This window comes from Anopheles maculipalpis, chromosome 2RL, assembly GCF_943734695.1.
Source record: "Anopheles maculipalpis chromosome 2RL, idAnoMacuDA_375_x, whole genome shotgun sequence".
Classification (NCBI taxonomy): Eukaryota; Metazoa; Arthropoda; class Insecta; order Diptera; family Culicidae; genus Anopheles; species Anopheles maculipalpis.
In genome coordinates this window covers 67716964-67736347 of record NC_064871.1, presented here as the reverse complement: position 1 = coordinate 67736347, position 19384 = coordinate 67716964, and the positions used below count along the sequence as shown (strand labels likewise).

The 19384-nt window shown below is 40.9% G+C and overlaps 5 protein-coding genes across 10 annotated transcripts in view; 3 read left to right on the top strand and 2 right to left on the bottom strand.

Annotated features, from left to right (window-relative positions):
• The window catches only part of LOC126568810 (exportin-2), a 487296-nt gene that overhangs the window by 54436 nt on the left and 413476 nt on the right, over positions 1 to 19384 (bottom strand). The gene's annotated exons all lie outside the window — the stretch shown is intronic.
• Positions 1 to 19384, top strand: part of LOC126568794 (chromatin-remodeling complex ATPase chain Iswi-like) — a 157806-nt gene that overhangs the window by 16874 nt on the left and 121548 nt on the right. The window lies entirely within an intron of this gene.
• LOC126556357 (V-type proton ATPase 16 kDa proteolipid subunit c) overlaps positions 1 to 19384 on the top strand; it is a 286536-nt gene that overhangs the window by 264233 nt on the left and 2919 nt on the right. For 2 of the 3 annotated variants that reach the window (XM_050211621.1, XM_050211622.1), the window contains exon 2: positions 16813 to 16923. In XM_050211621.1, the coding sequence (XP_050067578.1) occupies positions 16845 to 16923 (79 nt within the window). In that variant the 5' untranslated portion in view covers positions 16813 to 16844. Of the gene's footprint in view, positions 1 to 16622; positions 16924 to 19384 lie in introns of those variants that run through there. The other variant, XM_050211620.1, reaches the window with a different exon arrangement.
• LOC126567417 (uncharacterized) lies at positions 9557 to 10822 on the bottom strand. The gene is made up of 3 exons (XM_050223640.1): positions 10274 to 10822; positions 9807 to 10201; positions 9557 to 9746 (listed from the first exon to the last, which is right to left on the bottom strand). The coding sequence occupies exons 1-3, from the start codon at positions 10820 to 10822 to the stop codon at positions 9557 to 9559; spliced, it is 1134 nt and encodes a 377-aa protein (XP_050079597.1).
• Positions 11263 to 13573, top strand: LOC126555957 (heat shock protein 75 kDa, mitochondrial). The gene is made up of 2 exons (XM_050211098.1): positions 11263 to 13316; positions 13389 to 13573. Exons 1-2 carry the CDS (start codon positions 11263 to 11265, stop codon positions 13561 to 13563), a joined length of 2229 nt encoding a protein of 742 aa, XP_050067055.1. The 3' UTR covers positions 13564 to 13573.

Genomic DNA, 19384 nt, shown 5'->3' with positions numbered 1-19384 from the left:
GAATGGAGGGAGAGAGCTGCACAGGATTAGACACACAGACAAGGCAAACATGCACACCGAAACAAGCGAGATATGAACGTTTTATCACTTTTAACTGCGTGTGTGTGTGATAATCCGGGAAGACTATTCTTGCCCACCCCCCCTGCACAGAGGCAAGTAACGGGAATAGAGGATCATATAAGAGGCAATCGTTTCTTTGCAATAAAGAACCACCACCATGACAACTGGACGACAGTGTGGGAATGTGTGTGTGCTTATAAGGATGCGATCGGAAGGCATTTAATTTTTGTTGAAGATCGCATGATTTATAGCTAATATTAATCCAAATTAATAGCACCTAAAATCGATGTCCTCAATTGTCCTGTTTTTGATGACTCATTTTGACTTTGGGTCTTACAGGGTACAGTCTAAAACTAGCCCAACGTCACTCCTTGATGATAGGGGAAAAGGTGTGTGCATTTCGTTTGCTCTCCAGTTTGATCAGTGCACTTTCCTTTGTCAGAATCCTTCGTTCTTCTCCTTTACCCATACACACACGCACATTACAGGCTTATCGGAAATTGGCTCTAGGAACAAAATAAACTTCAAAAAGGTTATATACTATGTATGTGTGTGTTTGTGTGGTACTAAAAGCAACTAAAAATTTAAACAGTCCCTGCATGGTTGAAAAGCTTAATTAATCGCCTCGGTATGATAAACGCAAAGTTACAAAAGAAAAATCGCAGAGACTACTAGAAGAAAAGAGATAAATTAATGTAAAAAACATGCGCAAAGAAATATGATCACTGCCAAAAACAAATACACAAAAAAACAAAACACAAGAAAAACTATAACCGTGTGGGGGGGTTGATAAAAAAATAAAACATTTGACTGAATTGTAAAGAAAATGAAAAAACTAATTAATTATAACGAAGAGAAGACAAAGCGGAAACAAAGTTAAGGAAGGCAAAGTGCTGTGTATAGTAAAGAAAAAACGGGGGGAAAACACTAAATCGCAACATGTCGAAAAACAAACACGGAGGTGCAATTGCATTTATGGGATAGCAAAAGTGTGTGTGTGTGTGTGTGTGTGTGGACGGACAGACAGAAACCGCCAGAACCAGAAAGCAAAAAACAATAGTTATCTTGAACGAATCAAAAAACAAAACAGTGTCACACTCATCTCTCTTTGGACAGCTGCAATCAAAACACACACAAACACACACATACACACGAATACACACGAATACACACCAAATCAACATTCCGCCAAATAGTAAGAGGATAATCTCCTATATACAAAACTGCCAGCTTGAGAAGAATGATTCAAATTGCAATCTGTGTGTGAGCGTGTATGTGCACAAACGACATCTCGCGGGACAAACGCAACACTGCCATTTTAAATAGTACTGCCCCCAGATACTTATGGATTTATGTAGACGTTTATAGCTTTCGTTCATCACGGGCGCCACTTTTGGGTTTATTTGCATGTGTGTCTTCGTTTTTGTCTTGTGAACGTAACAATCGTTTAATGTGGAAAGCAATGGAATGTAGGATAAATTTTAAAAACACTGGTTTCGTTCGGTTCTTTAGGTTAAAAACATTTTTAAACGAAAGCTAAACTTTACCAGAAAAAGCCGTCCATCGAGCGTGGCTTTTAGAGTGCTAGGTTTAGGTTTGATGGTGAAAAACAAAATTGCTTCCCATGGAACTCCTCATTAATCCATCCACGTTGGACCGGGAGTACTTTTCGGACTGTGGCTGAGCAAAGAATATTTCTTTAGAAATTTACGTTTTGGACTGATTTTTATAAAATAATTTTGTTTTACGGTTTCGTCCCTTAGTGCTAGCGATTACTTTTCGAAACGCATCCAATCCTTCTTTCTCTCTATCTTTCTCCTTTCAAACTACATGTTTGCGCCATACCTCGAAAAAGCCGGAAAAGTGGGAGACGTAAACGCCAAGAAACAGCGAAGCAGGAATGTGTGTAAGGGTGTTTTTTTAGTACAATCGATATCGCTCTCTTTTTAGACGATGAAACAACACAACCCTGGAAACAACCGAATAATGTGTTAGGTACATCAATTTTATTGGAGCTTTTATTTTTCAAAAGCAACACTCACACACCGACGCTATACGCGAGCGTGTGTTAAGGTCTCTTTGCAGGATTTAGATCCATCTAACGGATCTCTTGAATCACTGAGTTGAATTTTTCAAACCGATAGTGTAGAATATTGTAAGCTTCTTACGGAACTTTACAATCATATAGTGAAATATTGTATTCAGTTTAGGGAAAAATTTGCAAATCGACTGCGTGTGGAACATTGAAATTTGTTGTGAAATTTCTGCCAAGCGTTTGGAGCTCTCCAATAAAAACCGGCGAAATAAAAAGGAGTCATTCAATAGTATGTTCACAGCAGCACGCCGTATCATATTTCACTATTGAGCGGATTTTGTCGCAAAAAATTATTTGTAAAAGTTGTTCTAATTACTGCCTTTCAAAACCAGAGCTCTTCGTTAATACAATATTTCACTATACGGGTTGAAAAGTTCCTCAATGGGCCTGTAATACTCCACTATTTATTTTAAACGTTCCCCTTAGTGATCCTACGAATTCATTTTAGAGGATGGAAACTTTGTATATCAAAGCGCGCGCACACCACGCGAGAAATCACGAAATGAAACAATTTTAGTAACTATTGTCTGTTATCTTAACATGTTCTTTGGACAACCCCAGATGATCCTCCGTTCGATCCTCGAAAGAGTTCCAAACCAAACCAATTACACAAACATCTAAAGAATTAATTCAATCACTGCCCATTCTTTGAAGATGAGATTTAGTGTTGTGGGGACTACCGCCGTGTTGTATTTTCTGTGTTCACCTTGACTGATTGTGCACCCCATTTTCGAGGAGGAGTTCGGTTGTGTTGTAGTGAGATTTCTTTTAGTCGATAGTGTATTTTTTTTTTTCTTAGTAAATTGCTGTGCTTCTGATCAGCAGTGATCGGTGCAACAAGCGCGACTGTATAACATTTACGCGTATATTTAAACGAAACTAAACAGTGTATTTGCGAAGGAAATACATCCCTTGCAGCACTGAGAGAGAAGCGTACGATCGGAGAAGATCATGTCACCACACCAATATCGCTTTTTAAAGCTTTCCTTCCTTTATCGACGTGAAGAGTAAAGGGAAGTAAGTGGACTTTTAGTGTAAAATATTTGACCAACTGGGTCGCCCCCGTGTGTGTATACCCCGTGCTCGTGTTTTAGTTTAATTTTTGTCTTCGCTTACCGCAATGTGTTACTTTTCTTGTGTGTGTGTGTGTGTGTATTGACAACGTACACGTACGAATGTAAGCATATTTTAATTTCGTTTTAAGTGTAGGAACAGCTGCATAATTCTAGTATTTAGCAAAACGACGGTAAACAATATATATGTATACTAAATATAATTTTGAATGACTCGTAAGTCTCGATGTCTGATGCTGCTGCGTCTAAAGCACACGGTCTCTAGCTAGCCTTAGGTTTATGCAAGTAAGAAAATTCCTCCTCCGGGTTACTTATGCCCCGCGCTAGATTTAACCTATCAAAGAAGGTCCCCAACCACCCCTATACTACTTCTACTGCCCATCTCCACCCTCCCGACCGACCGATGTTCCTACCCGATCGCGCGTGTTTTATTTGTAACGATCACCTGGAGGAGCACTTAACATGTGACGGATGTGTTTTTTTTTGGAAAAGAAAAGAAAAGCAAACCATCTTGAATGAACATTAACGGGTTTTTTTGTTTTGTAATTTATTTAATTTTTCCATTTCATCATGTGATGACGAATTATGTTTTCTTTTGCAGGCTTTATTTCGTTTTTTTATAAACCACATACAGTGAACGCCAAATTGCATAAGACCTCTTTGAAAAATACTCATTTTGATTCTTCTACAAGGTATAAATTTAAATTTTTTTGGTAGAATGATCATTAGCAACTGAACTGTCTAAAGCATATTTTTGTTTTTGATCAAAAGTTTATCAATGATTGCAAAAATATTTTAATCTTTTATTAGCACACCAAATAAATCCTAGCGTTGAAAAATGTAAAGAGGGGATGCACAAAACTCATAGGATTTTTTTGTTTAAATTTTAAAATTGACGAACAGTCTTATTTTATGGGCTTATGTGTTTAAGCCATTTTAACATTTAATTTAACATTTAACAGTTTTCAAAATATTATTTAAAAAAAACTAAGAAGATTCTATGAGAATTGGCTTTCATAATCTCATTTTTACTTGATGTGAAATAGCAGATGATCTTATTTTATTGGCGGACACTTTATTTCACTTACTTTTGTGTTATTTATATACCGTTTCATTATTTTTTTGTTAAGTTTCTTTTTAGGTTGTTCTTTGTTCTCTGTTCCATAATGCATTTCTCCAAACAATTAATGGCAAAGAGTGGACGCACACCTCCCCCCGAGTTGGATCCCAAGCTGGCACACTCGCAGACACAGACACACACTGACTCTACCACGTGTATAATTTGCACTCCAATTGCGCCCCATGTGCAGTGAAGATCAAAGGATAGATTTCGTACAGCTGTGTATCATATAGTATAGAGCGTCAGCGAGAGGAAAACTCTGTCGAAGGAGGTAGTAAAGTAGAATTCGTATCAAACCGTAGGTGATACTATCCGTTAAGCAGGTATAGTGAGGGAGATATAGTAAGATATGACATCATTATGCATACGAGTAATTTAAGCAGTCATTAGGGAGAGGAGAAGCAGCTCCACTAACACGACACGTGGCATATGGGAGAATGGACAGACAGACAGCACGACACAGCATCAAAGTTAATGATGTGATACACACAAACGTGGTTCTAAAGCATATACAAACCTGAATGTGGACAGCAGAAGGAAGAGGCAGGCTGCCGGTATCAAGAGGGATAGGAAAAGGATCGATGGGTGAAAAACCTCAGGGGGTTGGTTTAACGTTTTTCCAACACACGAAAAATACCGACACACTCATAATTTTTTTTTTGTACCGACCGGTATTTAACCGGTATCGATAACGGTGGAACGTTTTAGAAGAAAAAAAAAGCGTTTTAAATGTGCTCTCTTTCAAGCAGTTTGTGTACGTTTGCCATCCTTAGGTCGAGCAAAGTGGCTTTTATTATTTTGAACTTGAAATAAAACCAGAGTAGGACTAATATGTCAGGGTGGGATGAAGCAGGGAGGAGAAATGCAAGCGGACAATTGAACGTATAGACGACAACTGATGGTTTCGAAAGATCAGCTAAACGTGGCGTGGCGTTGGATAAGATGGTTGGCGAATAATGGATTGTATTGATGGAGAGCTGTAAATGACGAGTTGACGGAACTCTGGAGCTGAAGGCTGATGATGATGATGAAAAGAACACGATTAGACAAATGAAGAAATCAGAAGGAGCGAGGAAAAATGGAAAGCGAATTGGACACACGATGACGATGGAATGGCAGTGGTGAAAAAAAATGGAAGCAAATACTGATTGTGGATGAAACGATGAAACTGGAAATGGAGAAAAGGAGAACGTAAAATGATGCACGAAGTAATGAGAATAGAAGTTGGAAGGCAAAAGAATGTTATGAATCAGACAATTTAGAGATCTTGGCGCTCGCTTACTGGAAAAGCGAAAGGAAAAGCGGCACATAAAGTGAACTTGATTTCGGAATGGATAATGGGAAATGGCAAGCATGACCTTTACACCTCAGAGCAAGAAACTAGTGTTGTAGCATAAATGTAATGCAAACAGGAGGCATTTGAGAGATGATCGTGGCCCTCAGACGAGGAGTACGTGTTTTTGGGAATGGTTTAGATGAAATTGTATATAGGATAAGCGTGTCATATCCCGGCCAAAGGGAGGAAGTAGGCAGAACACACTCGCCTTTACACCTCGCCAGCCGATAGTTTCGACAATGGACGGTACAAGAATTGCTACCTAAAAACCTCCGAAGGGTGTGACGCGCTTCTGTGTGCTCTCGTACTGGCAAAACTATCGGCTTGCTGGTGGTGTTGGGTGATGTGTTAGTAGATGTTGTTCTTAAAAATATGGTAAAGAAAGATAAGGAAAAATAACACAAAGTGGAAAAACGCGCATGAACCAGAGCATAATGGTAATAATCCTACAGAAACTAGTGGAATTTAATGCAAATGCAAAGGTGCACAACACAACACAAACACAAACAAAAAAAAAAGAAGTAATGGAATCGTGTATCATCGTGTAGTTTTGGAACAGTAATGGGCAAACAACGTATTAGCAAACGTAATATTATGAAAGGAAGAAGGTAACAGAATAGGTAAACAGTGTGTCGTGCAGGCAGAATTAGTCTTACGTAGTCAAGTGTGTTTTATGATGGTATAAATTGGTAATAATCGTTCCGGATTCCCTCAGGATCACTCAGAGTTAGTTCATTTTCCCGTTCCGTTTCTGCTTCGTTTTATCTCTTCCTCTATTTGTTTATTTCAGTAACAAGAAAAGCAAAAGGAGTATACAAAACAAGAAACAGGATGCAACACAAAATAAAACAAAAAAACGTGGGAAAACGAATGATGATTCGAATAAAAAAGGACCAGAAACGTAAATTAAGGACATATAGTGAAACAAAAGCGTGATACGCGTACGGGAAGCTGAAACAAGGAAACAAGTAACAAAAACCCAAAATAGAAGCGAGCGGACGACAAAAGGATATTAACAAAGCATGACAACAAAACACACACACAGGAAAACAGGACACAAAAGTGAAAAAGAATGGTAAAAAAAGAAGAAAAGAAAGAAGCAAAATTGATACAACACACCCCCACTCAAAACAAGTACTTTCACACGCACACACACACACACACACATCACAAATTTATCTAATCAGATTATCCCACAGCAGGAAACAGCAGCAAACAAGCTCAAACATGCGCCAATTGTGGAAAGGGAAGAAGAAAGGGAAAGGAAAGCATATTTTTCTTACAAAAAAAAAGCAAACAAACCGAAAATACAAAAGTAAAGTGCATCATTTACCTACCGGCAAGAACAGAAGAAGCAGAAACAAAAGACACAAAATTATGAAAACCAAAAACTAAACAAAAAAAGAAAGCAAAAAGCGCAAGGTTATACAAGTTGGAACATGGAAATAGTTTTGCCCGAGATACAGAGAGACAAGAACAAAATGGAACTACCTCATTAATGTTTAGAGCACACAATACAAGAAAGAAGCACAAAAATCAGAAAGTCGCAAAAAGGAAACCACACAAAACAGGGGGTAACAAACAAACTTAATAGAAAAGCAAAAAAAACTTTCGATTTTTCATACAATAGTAAAACAGAAAGCAGAAGAGTGTAATGAGGCGTTTTTTTTTTAGTTGAGGAAACAATTTCTGTTTACTACGATAAATTGGAAAACAAGCGGACTTTATCAGAAAGCTCATTGAGGATAGGGCAGGAAAGCTGGCGAGGAAAAGGGTAAGATTTATTTTTTTTCCGTTAAACTAATTTAGCTCATCGTTACGTTGATTTGCTCAGTAATTGGTTAACGATTGGTTATTGTTTGTAAAAAGAAATGAAAAACACAAGTTTGGCTTATGGAAATGTAATTATCAAATCCAGCCGTAGTTATAATTGAGCGCAACCGCCGGTGCACAAGATCACCGCGATCGTTCTACGTTCGGAAATTTCCACTAGAATTCCGTCTCTTTCCGTCGTAAGTTGCCTGCAATTTTTAGTACCGCCCTCCCCAGTAAGCATCAAAACTAGTGTCCACATGTGGTCCCAAAGCTTTGGAAATTTTTCGTTTCTTATCAAACTTTCCTCTCTCTGCGTGAAGGATTTCTTGTCCCCAATCTCGCCCTGTCTCCCCCACAACTCCTTAAGGAATACGATTTCGTACCTTCAAAATGTCGAAACGTACCAGCTTATGTATCAGAGTTATACGCGCGCGCACACTCTCCCTGTGTGTGTGTGCATTGTGTAGTGTGAAGGAAACTCTCTTTAAGAAATAAGTCGCTCCAGCAGCAGCACACATGTACCAGTCTGTAACGGCTATTAGAACGAATATTGGCATGAATGTAATATCAAAGCATTAAGAAAAAAGGAAAGCATACACACAAACCAACACACATCTTAATACACAGCAGTATCTTAAGAAGGTATACACATATTTTGGTAGGAAACAGATTATCATCGTTCCGTGCGATTGGAAATCGAAACGAATCCAGCAAAACACACTCTCTTGCTCCATATACGACCTTCCAAAAAAACCAAAAATCAGAGTGGGGGGGGGGTGTTGTTGAAAAGGATGACGCCCGGCCCGGCCCGGCCTGGCCGAGAAAGACCCGAGTTGGTAAGGTTTTGTTTCCTTAACGGAATGATGGTGTGTGAGGGAAGAGATGAACACAACAACCAAATACTACTTACTATACTACTACCGACCATGGAGCAGTAAAAACACAACCACAAGTAACAAGATGCTTATTAGAGTGTAACACGGACACGCGGCGTGGCAAACACGATCACCCCTCCGAGCCGGAGGCGAACAAAGTTTACGCGAAAGAATGAAGAGAAAGGACAAAGCATTGTATCAGCATGTTTAAACAATATGAAACTATTGAAAATATATTACCGATATGAGAACGTGTCGTCGTAATTGTGTGCGTGTGTGTCATTTATATAGGTTTTACTTAATCCTATTGCAGGTAAGCGGCTACAAGGGTAGCCGAATCAATTTGAATGGCTTTTTTCTCCTATTTTAAGAATCAGATTGACTTGAGATTTGTTTTATGTGAGCTATGACAGCTGTTTCTTTATTTGTAAATTGTATTAAACGTTTTTGAATATGTTAAATCTGTTTTTTTCCTATACCCCTATTACAGACGATTGGGCTACCCGGGGTAGCCAGCAAATTTGGATGTTTAAAACTTTTTTATAATTTATAATCGTTGTTGTTAACGTTGTTTATTGATTTTAACTGGATTAAGGCTCTTCTAATCAAATAATTTTATTGATTTTGAGAACAATATATTTGAAAATAATGCATTTTTCCCTATAATGCTTCGTTTTACTTCGTGCTGTGTCATGCTATGAAGAACGAGGTCTTCTGTAACGGTTTTTATTCAAATATATCAAATATATTCAAATATCAAATATAACACCTTTAACGTTTTACTTATTTGTAGTAAAATTCTGAAAGAATCAGATTATATCCGTGGTTTACAGTTCTATACACTGTTCGAGGCATTTTGTTGTCGACTTTTCCTAAAGCAATTAAATAATATTTTTGAGCTTTTTTTTTCATTTTGTCGGAAAAATGTGTCAACTTTGAGGATTAATAACTTCAAAACTACTTATAGTTGAGGCAGCATATTTAATTTAATAGAAAGAAGAAGAGCTAAATTTACATTTATCAGAATATTGCATCGATATTGGATTAAGTATAGAAAAGTTATAAGCCTCCAAAGTTCCTAGCTACCCGTCTAGGCTGGTTACCTGGCGTATGAAGTTTTTGTGTTTGCCAGGGACAGGGTTACCGGAATCGATCATTCTTCTGCACACACGGTAAAGTTAACTAAACTATTACTCTATCCTTCTCCGGAATGCCGGCCGCTGGAGGTATTACGACATATTTGGCGCAAAGATCCGAGTGTCCCTTCATGACGCCTTCCTTGATCTCCTTGATTGTTAGGGGTCTGCTCACGACCAACTTCTTCTTGTTGTTGCCAATCATTTGCGGCATTAACTTTAACGATGTGGCAAAGCTGAAATTAATAAACATACTGAATTTGTGATGGCATTAGATGTCCAACGATGAGACTTACTTTTTCAACTTGGCCACCTGATGCTTGGAAAACTGTGAGCTAAACACAATATCGTACAGTGCATTAACACCGGCGTACTGTTTCAGCATCAGGTAGAACGCTTCCAGCGGTATCTTCACCTTCTCTTCCGTCGTCACTTTATCCGGCTTAATGGCGTCCTCCGTACCGAGACCCCGTTTGCCCTTACGCTTCTTGACGACAATCGGTTCGAGGATACCTTCGGTCGACACACCGAGTGCGGTACCCGGGTTCCAACCTTGCTTCTGCATCATCTGGAAACCCACGTTCTCTTCCGAGATTTTCTTCTGATCCAGCGGTTTGCCCAACTCTTGAAGTGCCGCTTTCGGTGGCCGGGTGTAGAAAATTTTCCTACGCGTATGATACTCCTTTACACGCTGAAATGTGGAAAACGTTGTGGATTACTAAGGGAAGTAATGGAATAAAAAAATCAGGAGTTGTCCCCCTACCTTCACGGTGTAACAGTAGTACCGAACGATCTGCACTAGCTTTTCCCGCGCTTTCGAGTGTGCTTCATTCTTTTCGCCTTCTGCTCGGCAAATTTCCTTCGTGTTCACCAGGAACCGAAACACGCGTGTCTCCTCATCGTAATCGGGCGTTAGTAGCAGTCCGGCCTGTTCAAAGCTTTGCTTCAGCGACATCTGATCCCCATTGTAGATGTATCCGATCAGTGGTTCTAGTTGTTTTATTTTGCGCTTTTCCAGTTGTGGATCGGGTATGTCCGTTGGGACTGGTTCCAGCACGGGTTGTTTCGGTGGGGTGATTTCCATCTCATCCGAATCATCCGCCGAATCGGTAGTGTCCGTTTTGGGGGACACAAATACGATCGGTTTGTGGTCGGATTTTTTCTCCTCCTTTCCATCGCTCAGTTTAGCTGCTTTTTTCGGTTTCTTCTCACCAACAACGTTGCTCTTTTCTTCCTTCCATTTGTTAAGTGCTTTTTTCTGTTTAATTTTCGGTGCCGGGAGTTTTGATTTGTTCTTTTTTATTCCAACCATCGCGAGCAAATGCAGCCAACAGGTATGAAACGAAAAATGCACGTGCAAGATGTTTATGTGTTGTGTTTACGTTTAAAAATGCGGCGCTCTCCTCTGTCAGAAACAGAAATGACAGATTAATTTTTAAAATGGGCTGCATGGATGATCGCGTGGATGACTTTTGCCTAATTCAAATTCTTTCTTTAATTTTGTGTTTTTCTTGAGAATTTCTATCGCAAAATTCATGCCACTGGTTCATGAGTTACAAACAAAAATGAATGTTTCGCTGGTTTGATCTCATTCTATTACATATGAATGCAGAAACAAAATATAAACATTGTCCATCTCTTTTCCTCCTTGTCAGAGAGGATCACTGCGCTGCATTGTGTCAAAAATCGCGTGTTCGAGCCCCCCTAGTCGGAATTCGGTGTGAATTGTTTATTTCGCCGGTTTGTAGAACAATGAGCGTTGTAAACGGATTGCTCCGCGTGAGCAAACTAATTCGGCCATCAACATCTCTAACAAGATGTTTGCTACCTGTTACCAGTTACCCTTCATCAATTTCCACCAACTTCACTCAAGGTAAAACAAAACAAGAAGCAACTTCCAGAAGCTCCATTGTTGTTACGCAATTGTGCGGTAAGATGAGCAGAAATCATACTTTAACCTCTCGATACTTTCCAGCATCCCAAATTCATCCCGCATGGACCCTCACTCAAAGAACACTGACCACAAAGGTGGCCGAGGAAGGATATCATTCGATAATACGCGACCAGGAGAAAGCGGTTGGCACGAGTGATAAGCACGAGTTTCAGGCCGAAACACGCATGCTGCTCGATATCGTAGCACGGTCACTCTACTCAGACAAGGAAGTGTTTGTCCGGGAGCTCGTATCAAATGCAAGTGATGCGCTGGAAAAGTTTCGTTTTCTCATCCAAACGTCCACGGACGGTGCTAACGGCGAATTTGCGGAAGCGGATCGTTCGCTGGAGATACACATCGGTACGAACAAGCAGGATCGTCAGCTCACGATACAGGATACCGGTATCGGTATGACGCGCGAGGAGCTTGTGGCAAACCTCGGTACGATTGCACGGTCCGGTTCGAAACATTTTATCGAGCAGCTCAAGGAGAGTGGTCGTGGGACGCAAGAAAACGTGCAGAACATTATCGGTCAGTTCGGTGTTGGGTTTTATTCGGCATTTATGGTAGCGGACCGGGTAGATGTGTACACGCGTTCCTCTCGTGCCGGTTCTCCCGGTTTGAAGTGGTCATCGGACGGATCGGGCACTTTTGAAATCCAGGAGGCAGAAAATGTCGCAATCGGGACGAAAATTGTGATCCATTTGAAGGCGGACTGCCGAGAGTTTTCGGACGAGGACCGTATTCGGGAGGTGATTCGACGGTACAGTAACTTTGTCGGCAGTCCCATCTTCCTGAACGGTAAGCAAGCCAATCAAATTCAACCGATTTGGTTGATGGAACCGAAGCAAGTGACCGCCGAGCAGCACAACGAATTCTATCGTTTCGTGGGCAACACGTTCGATACTCCACGTTTTACGTTGCACTACAAGACGGACGTTCCGCTGAGTATTCGGGCGTTGCTATACTTCCCCGAAGGTAAACCGGGGCTGTTCGAGATGTCTCGCGACGCGGACAGTGGAGTGGCTCTATACACCCGCAAGGTTCTCATTCAATCGAAGACGGAAAATCTACTCCCGAAGTGGCTGCGCTTCCTGAAGGGAGTGGTCGATTCTGAAGACATTCCGCTCAATCTGAGCCGTGAATTGTTGCAAAACAGTGCGTTGATTCGGAAGCTGCGCACGGCGTTAACAAATCGCACGCTACGCTTCCTGCACGATCGTTCACAAAAAGAGCCAGAAAGCTACGATAAGTTCTACAAAGATTACGGCCTATTCCTGAAGGAGGGTATCGTGACTAGCCAGGAGCAGCAGGAGAAGGAAGAGATCGCTAAGCTGCTACGCTTCGAGACGAGCAAGGAACCCAACCGGACAGTATCGCTGCCCGAGTACTGCCAGCGGCAAGCGGAGGGTCAGAAAGATATCTACTATCTGGCCGCACCAAATCGCACCCTTGCCGAAGCGTCCCCATACTATGAATCGTTGAAAAAGCGTGGCATTGAAGTGCTTTTCTGCTACGAAGCGTACGACGAGTTAGTTCTGATGCAGTTGGGCATGTATCTTGGCAAGAACCTCGTTTCGGTTGAGAAAGAGATGCGTCGTTCGGATGCTGCGACTGATGGGGCCGATGCAGATGGATTAATCGAGGGTTCACTGCTAAAAGCACAAATTGATGAGCTGCTGCCGTGGCTAAAGCAAAGGCTTACCGGTAAGGTGTCGAACGTAAAGACGACCGGCAAACTTGACACACATCCGTGCGTTGTGACGGTGGAGGAAATGGCAGCCGCTCGGCACTTTATCAAGACGCAGAGTCACAATATTAGCGAGGAAAATCGTTACGCACTGTTGCAGCCGCAGTTTGAAATTAATCCAAAGTAAGTTTGGTTTTTGTCTTCTGCGCAATGGATGCATTTTGCTAATTGACTTGTTCGGTTTTGTTCTTGCAGGCATCCCATTATTAAAAAGCTGCACAAACTCACGACCAGTGATCCGGAGCTGGCGGAACTGTTGGCGAAACAATTGTTCTCCAATGCGATGGTCGGGGCCGGTTTGGTAGACGATCCACGTATGCTGCTGACGAGCATGAACGATCTGCTCCAGAAGGTACTTGATAAACATTAGCTCCTCTCTGCTTCCGGTTTTATGTCTAGGTAATACGACTATTTGTTTAAAATAAAGCACTAATATAGGAATGTTAAATATCGTCGAGTCGAACGAGCGTTCGGATGAGATTGATGATTGAGAAAGAAGGACAACGTGTGCAAATTCCTGTAATTATTTTAGAATTTTTATATGTTGCCCAAAAGCGATGCTAGATATTTTAGTTAAAGATGAGTTTGTCCAATTTCTGTGAAGCTTTAATTATGACATTGAACATGAACAGCTTCGGACTATTAACTTCTTATCCAATAATTTCTTTGGATGAATTTCTCATCCCAGTTTTACGTCAAATCAATTCCGAAACAAAATGATGATTGAAACAAGTTAAATGATTTAATGTATCTTTCTATCTACGATGAAATCCATCTGGACTCATTTGGTTAGACTATGGAGACTCTGAGTGAAACTTTCTTTTAATTTGTCTCTCCATCATTTGGGCTAGTACTCGGTATATCGAAAGAGAATCATTAAACAACCATTGAAATGTCGTTTGAGTCCTACGAATTTTAATATTTCATTATCATTCTCTAAGATGAAAATATTATTAGAATATGTATTAGTCAACAAATAATTGATAAACAATTGTTAGGTATTTGTGAAAGCTTGCCACACAAGTACTCTGATCTAGTTCAACGATCGCACGACTGAGCAGTGACTCCAGCCTAAGACACAAATCACCGGGTCAACGGTGTATAACAAAAAGAGCTTCCAACTAGCCTAACATCCACAGCTAAGATATAAAATCCAATAAGAAAACATAACTATACCAACTAGTACTACTAGTACTAGTCCATCTAGTATTCCAAACGCAAGTTTAGTAAGCCATTCGGTAGCCGGCGCAACGTAGTACGTCGTTAAGGCGAAAGGAAGACTATTCCAACCCTATCGTAGGAGAGTTCTAATCGAATCCCTATAGAATCTTAAACATATTCCTCATTCTGCTATTGCTGTGCAATAGAATGAAAATTTTTGTCTAGTGATCTACTGGTTTGTTAGCTCCCTGATCAAGACTGTTAACAGATATTCAATCCGGGACTTCCCACTTTAGTTGTAGGTCATGAAGTAATACAGGATTTGCCACCGGTTTATATCATCACGTGAACTTTTCGCAAGTTGTTAGATACTTTCAAACTGTTTTTGAAAGGCCTTTTATAGGCTACCCGTCTCATCACCAAAAGTTGTAGAAAAGTGAAGCATATGACTTTTTAGCATAATTCCAAGGGAAAATTACCTGTTCAAAAGACAATTCGGTGACTGTGTGGCATATGACCGCACTGTTCATGCACCGATCATGAACTAAAGCAAGCGATTCAGCGTTGACGGGGTGGCACCGACACCGTATTACGACAGCACTCTCGTCAAGACGCTAATAAGTCGCATTGTACTTCTTGCAGCACGTGGTTTTGGTGGTTTGATAAAAATGGTTCCAAGTGAGGGAGATGTCCGCTGATAAGACCTCCTCGCATACTTTTAATATTCTTCCCCCTTTTCTTATATCTCCTATACAATGAGAATCAATTTTAACCTTTTTGCTTTGTTTGTGATAATATTGATCCAAACAACAATCGCGTCAATAATGCAACGAAATGTTTTACAACATTTTTGATCGTTGAGTTTGACGTAGATCTTCATTTACTGAGTGGGAAATAAAGGAAGAACCTCAATTGTAAGCTGTAATTTAAAGAACTGCTCCACTCCCTACGGTGTATTTGTGAACGTAATACCGGCTCCTCTATCTGAATGCTATCTGCAGTTCAACGTAACAGTCTTAATATTAATCCAGGCTATTTAAATAGAGAGCTAGCGTACATCACATGGCTCTGTACTTGTAACTCGCGTGGTTGGTTAAATAAGAGTTCTTTAATTGTATTTCTTTTGTTAGAACAAAAATGCAGTTTGTATAGGCGAAAATACCTAAAAATCTTCCATGGAATTACAGAGCATTTTTATCTCATAACACACAACGTTAGAAGTGGAGCATCATTCGGGACTTTAATTGTAAGTGTAATCATGCAACGATTTCCAGGTCATATGATGGGGTAGCAAAGCCAGCAAAGATTGCTTCTACGTAATCGCCATGTGATGCGCGTATACCGCATGGGCCCACGCGGCCAGCTTAGGGTGATCGTCTTCCTCCGGCAAAGGAAGGGGTGGGGTGGGAAAAAATTGGTAGCTTGCGTGCGTGCTCCGAACAAAATGATTTGGAAGGAATTGATCACTGGCACACATGGTGGCCTTGTCCCTCCCCCCAACGGAACGAAGTAGAACCAAATGGCCATGAAATTGTGACGAGGTTTTTTGAGGAAGATCAAAAGTGTGTTCCCTTTCCGAGCTCAAGTGATGTTCCGCCATCTGTGTGAGGTAGGATGTTTGAAAACTCGCTATTGAGATAAGGTGGTAAATTTTCCTGATCACGAGACTGAAGCAGACGATTTTCTTCCCAAAATAAGAGTCGTTTCTAGAATCTTATAAAATTTACCCACCGGTACTTCAGTTCTGAGCTGCAGCTTGTTTTATTCGCTGAAATATTTAATCGAACGTGATGCAAATATCACATTATTCTTGTTTATTTTCTTAATTTTTAAGAAAAACAACAAATTTTACTGTTTTCCATACAAAGTACAAACCGATTTCGAATAACGAATTTTATATACACCTTGAGCAGATTTGAATGCGATAGTTCGAGATTCGTGCGCAAACCGCGGATCGCATTTTGCTCGAAAATTTAAAGTCTGCCTTTGAAATCCGTTAAAATTTTGTAGAACCGTTAAAATATTAAACTTTCTGAGGAAAAAGCATTAAAAAACTCTTCATGATAATGTGATGCCCGAAAATTTTCAACAAAATCAGTCTGATCAATAAAAAAAAATAGTCTAAAAATGAAAATGATTGCTCTTGTTCGAAATTGTGACATTTCTGACATTCCATCGTTTGTCGAACGTACATCGTGCGTTCGAAATGTTTGCTTCGGCTCGCCCTCGGCTATGTTCGGGTCGTTTCGTTTATATATACGCGCGGGTGTGGGCAAATTTTTTTCATTCTTCCTTAACGTTTTCAGCGAGTGTGTCGTGTTGGTCATCTCTCCCGAGTGTCTCTCTCCTTGTGTGTGTGTCATCAACACCGAGTAGCAGCAGCATCTAGAAGTGAACAGTAAAAGCTGCACTTCTAAAGGAACAACGACACGGTTCGGTGAAAAGTGAAACGTTAGAGAAAAAGAAAAACAGCCAAAACACACTACAACAATGGCCCTGCCGGAAGAAAACCCCGTCTACTCGCCCTTCTTCGGAGTAATGGGCGCAGCAGCTGCTATCATTTTCAGCGGTAAGAGAAAACACTGAAACCCTTCTTCCCTTGGTTGTGTGTGTCGATGAGGTGGATTTTCCGACGCACTTTACACCACTTGCACCGATCCTCGTCTTGTCTGTTTGCAAATCCGCCCGGAAAACTCCATCTTGGGAGTGAAAAATCCGTAATCTCTCCGTCCTTCCCGTAACGAGACCAGCGCCCGTGTCATGTGAGCCCGACCCGTGTAACAGTGTGTGTGTGTGTATGTGTGTATGTGCATATTCGTTGGTGTATATGTGTGTAGCTATGTATGTTATATGTGTGAGTGTGTGAGCGCAAGTGCCCTCGTGACCACTTTTTGATTTTTTTTGCGCGAATCTTCAAATTCCCTTTTTGCAAAAGAGAATCGTCGTCGTGGAGAGCAAGAAGACACAGCCCAATGAAATGCACTTAAAAAAAACGGTGAAGTTTTTCAGCCCAATAAAGCCCGTTTAATGAAATGCGCCATCCAGCATGAAACCAGCGAAGGAAAAGTGTTTTTTTGAAACGTAACACCCGTAGCGAATCCTTAGACCTTCCCTTTGCCTGAGTCGACAAAAAACCTAACAGAAACGTAGGCGAGATTTTCTATAAAGTTCCATTTTGAAGGTGCTACTTTCTGTGATACATATTTGTGCGAATAATAATGGTAGAAAGCGAGAGCACGCAAGAGAAAAGGAAATGAGAGAGCGATAGAGAGAGTGCGTCCTTTTGTTCCGCGCTTGACTGTGTGTTAAAAAGAGTAAATGTAATTTTGCAAGTGCGTACGGGGAAAAAATACTACGCTACTAAATAGATAATCAGGAGCATATTATAACATGACCAAAGTACGCCTACACTTCAACGCGGGGAAAGTTGACAATATACACGATAGTTTATTGCGAAGGTGTACATTTGCACCACTATCAGGGAGAGAACGCGAGAGATAGAGAGAGAGGGAGTAATCTTTGGCGTTTTGAAGAGTTTCCTTTGGACGCTTTGGATTATTATTGATTTTGGGGCCAAGGACTACTACGATGGAGCTTGCTGGTTCACAAGAGAAGGAACAATGTAAATCCTCTCTCTCAACCCGATAAGCGCACGCACAACCACACATACACACACATACAGAAACGCGCACTCAGCGCTGAGCATGGATATTCTGGAAAAACATTTTCCATTAATTATGCAGTCCGTATGGAAAAAAAGGCTTTCGGGAAGCTGGTCATCATGGCACATTAAGACTCGTGAGGGAAAATATTTCGTTTGCATACTTTTAGGGGCCAATATTGTTTTTGGTTGTGTGAGCTTGAACCAGTGCATCACGGGACGCGCAACACCACATGACCTGATGAAACCGACTACTGTGGTTGAAGAAATAGGCATGATTGAAATGATTCCTTCTTCAACTTCAAGCTAAGCCTGCTGGATGGGAAAACTTTTACACATTTTCGCGTGACTTTACCACGGTACAATATGCTTTCGGGAGAATCTTTTATTCTTTCATCATCGGTCTGCCGCGGGGCCCTCATTAGAGGTGATTATCGCTTTGTGTCACATGATCGACTGCTCTGGAGCCACCTCATCTTCTACAGCCGTTGACGACTGTCTGCTGCCTGCCTTCGGAATTAGCATTTCATCATCATCATGAGCCATTCGCGCAACATTGATGATGAGATGACTGCACACGAGGCACCCAGTGACCAAAGGATACTTTTTACGGAGCTCTCTGGAAGCAGAAATGGAATGCGTAGGATAAAATGGGGGGAGGATTATCGATTTTTCCTCTGACGAAGATTTGCTGCCACTTCGGAATATCTCTCTCACTCGTCGTTCTTTCTATTTCACATTCTGGCACCAAGTTAATGTAAATTTTAATTTGATGTTTCATTTTGAGGTATTCTCGAAAACATGACGAAAACATTGTTGAATTGACACCGAACCTGACGATGATCTGAGGTGTCCCTTGAGGGAAAAATCATCTTTAAATGCGAATCGTGTGACGTCACAGGAACGATTTTGAACAGCAGTTGGTCTGGATCCATAAATGTAAAATTTGATTGGATATCGCTTCCTTCAATTCTGCAAGAACTTATCCATCCCGAGAAGCCCATCCATGTCAAAGGATTGAGTTAAATGTACAAAATCGTTTGAAGTAGTGATGAAACTAAATTGACGCACTTGGCCGGAGGCTCTAAACCACTTTTCAATTGCTTAAACCGATATATGATTCAGCACCATTCGAGAGACAGTGTTGTCTGTCATTCAGAGTGCTCTGTGCTTGTAGTTCGCGCGTAGTGGTAGCTTCCATGTGGCTGGCTGACTCTACGCAAACATGTACATTTTCGTCTCCATTAGCCTTATCGATGAAACCGTACGCCAAGCCTTCACTGTGCCTGCCTCTACAGCATTTTGATACGGTGTGGTATGTTCGAAAGTCATATGACCGAAACGCAACGAACATGCTGTCACACGCCGT

What these genes read in the sequence shown, in the direction of transcription:
- LOC126567417 (XM_050223640.1), bottom strand. Translation starts at nt 10,822, where the DNA reads ATGGTTGGAATAAAAAAGAACAAATCAAAACTCCCGGCACCGAAAATT. An exon ending in ACTACTGTTACACCGTGAAG is followed by an intron (nt 10,202 to 10,273) that starts GTAGGGGGACAA and finishes TCCACATTTCAG; the next exon opens with CGTGTAAAGGAGTATCATAC. An exon ending in CAGGTGGCCAAGTTGAAAAA is followed by an intron (nt 9,747 to 9,806) that starts GTAAGTCTCATC and finishes TATTAATTTCAG; the next exon opens with CTTTGCCACATCGTTAAAGT.
- LOC126555957 (XM_050211098.1), top strand. Translation starts at nt 11,263, where the DNA reads ATGAGCGTTGTAAACGGATTGCTCCGCGTGAGCAAACTAATTCGGCCA. An exon ending in CAGTTTGAAATTAATCCAAA is followed by an intron (nt 13,317 to 13,388) that starts GTAAGTTTGGTT and finishes TTGTTCTTGCAG; the next exon opens with GCATCCCATTATTAAAAAGC.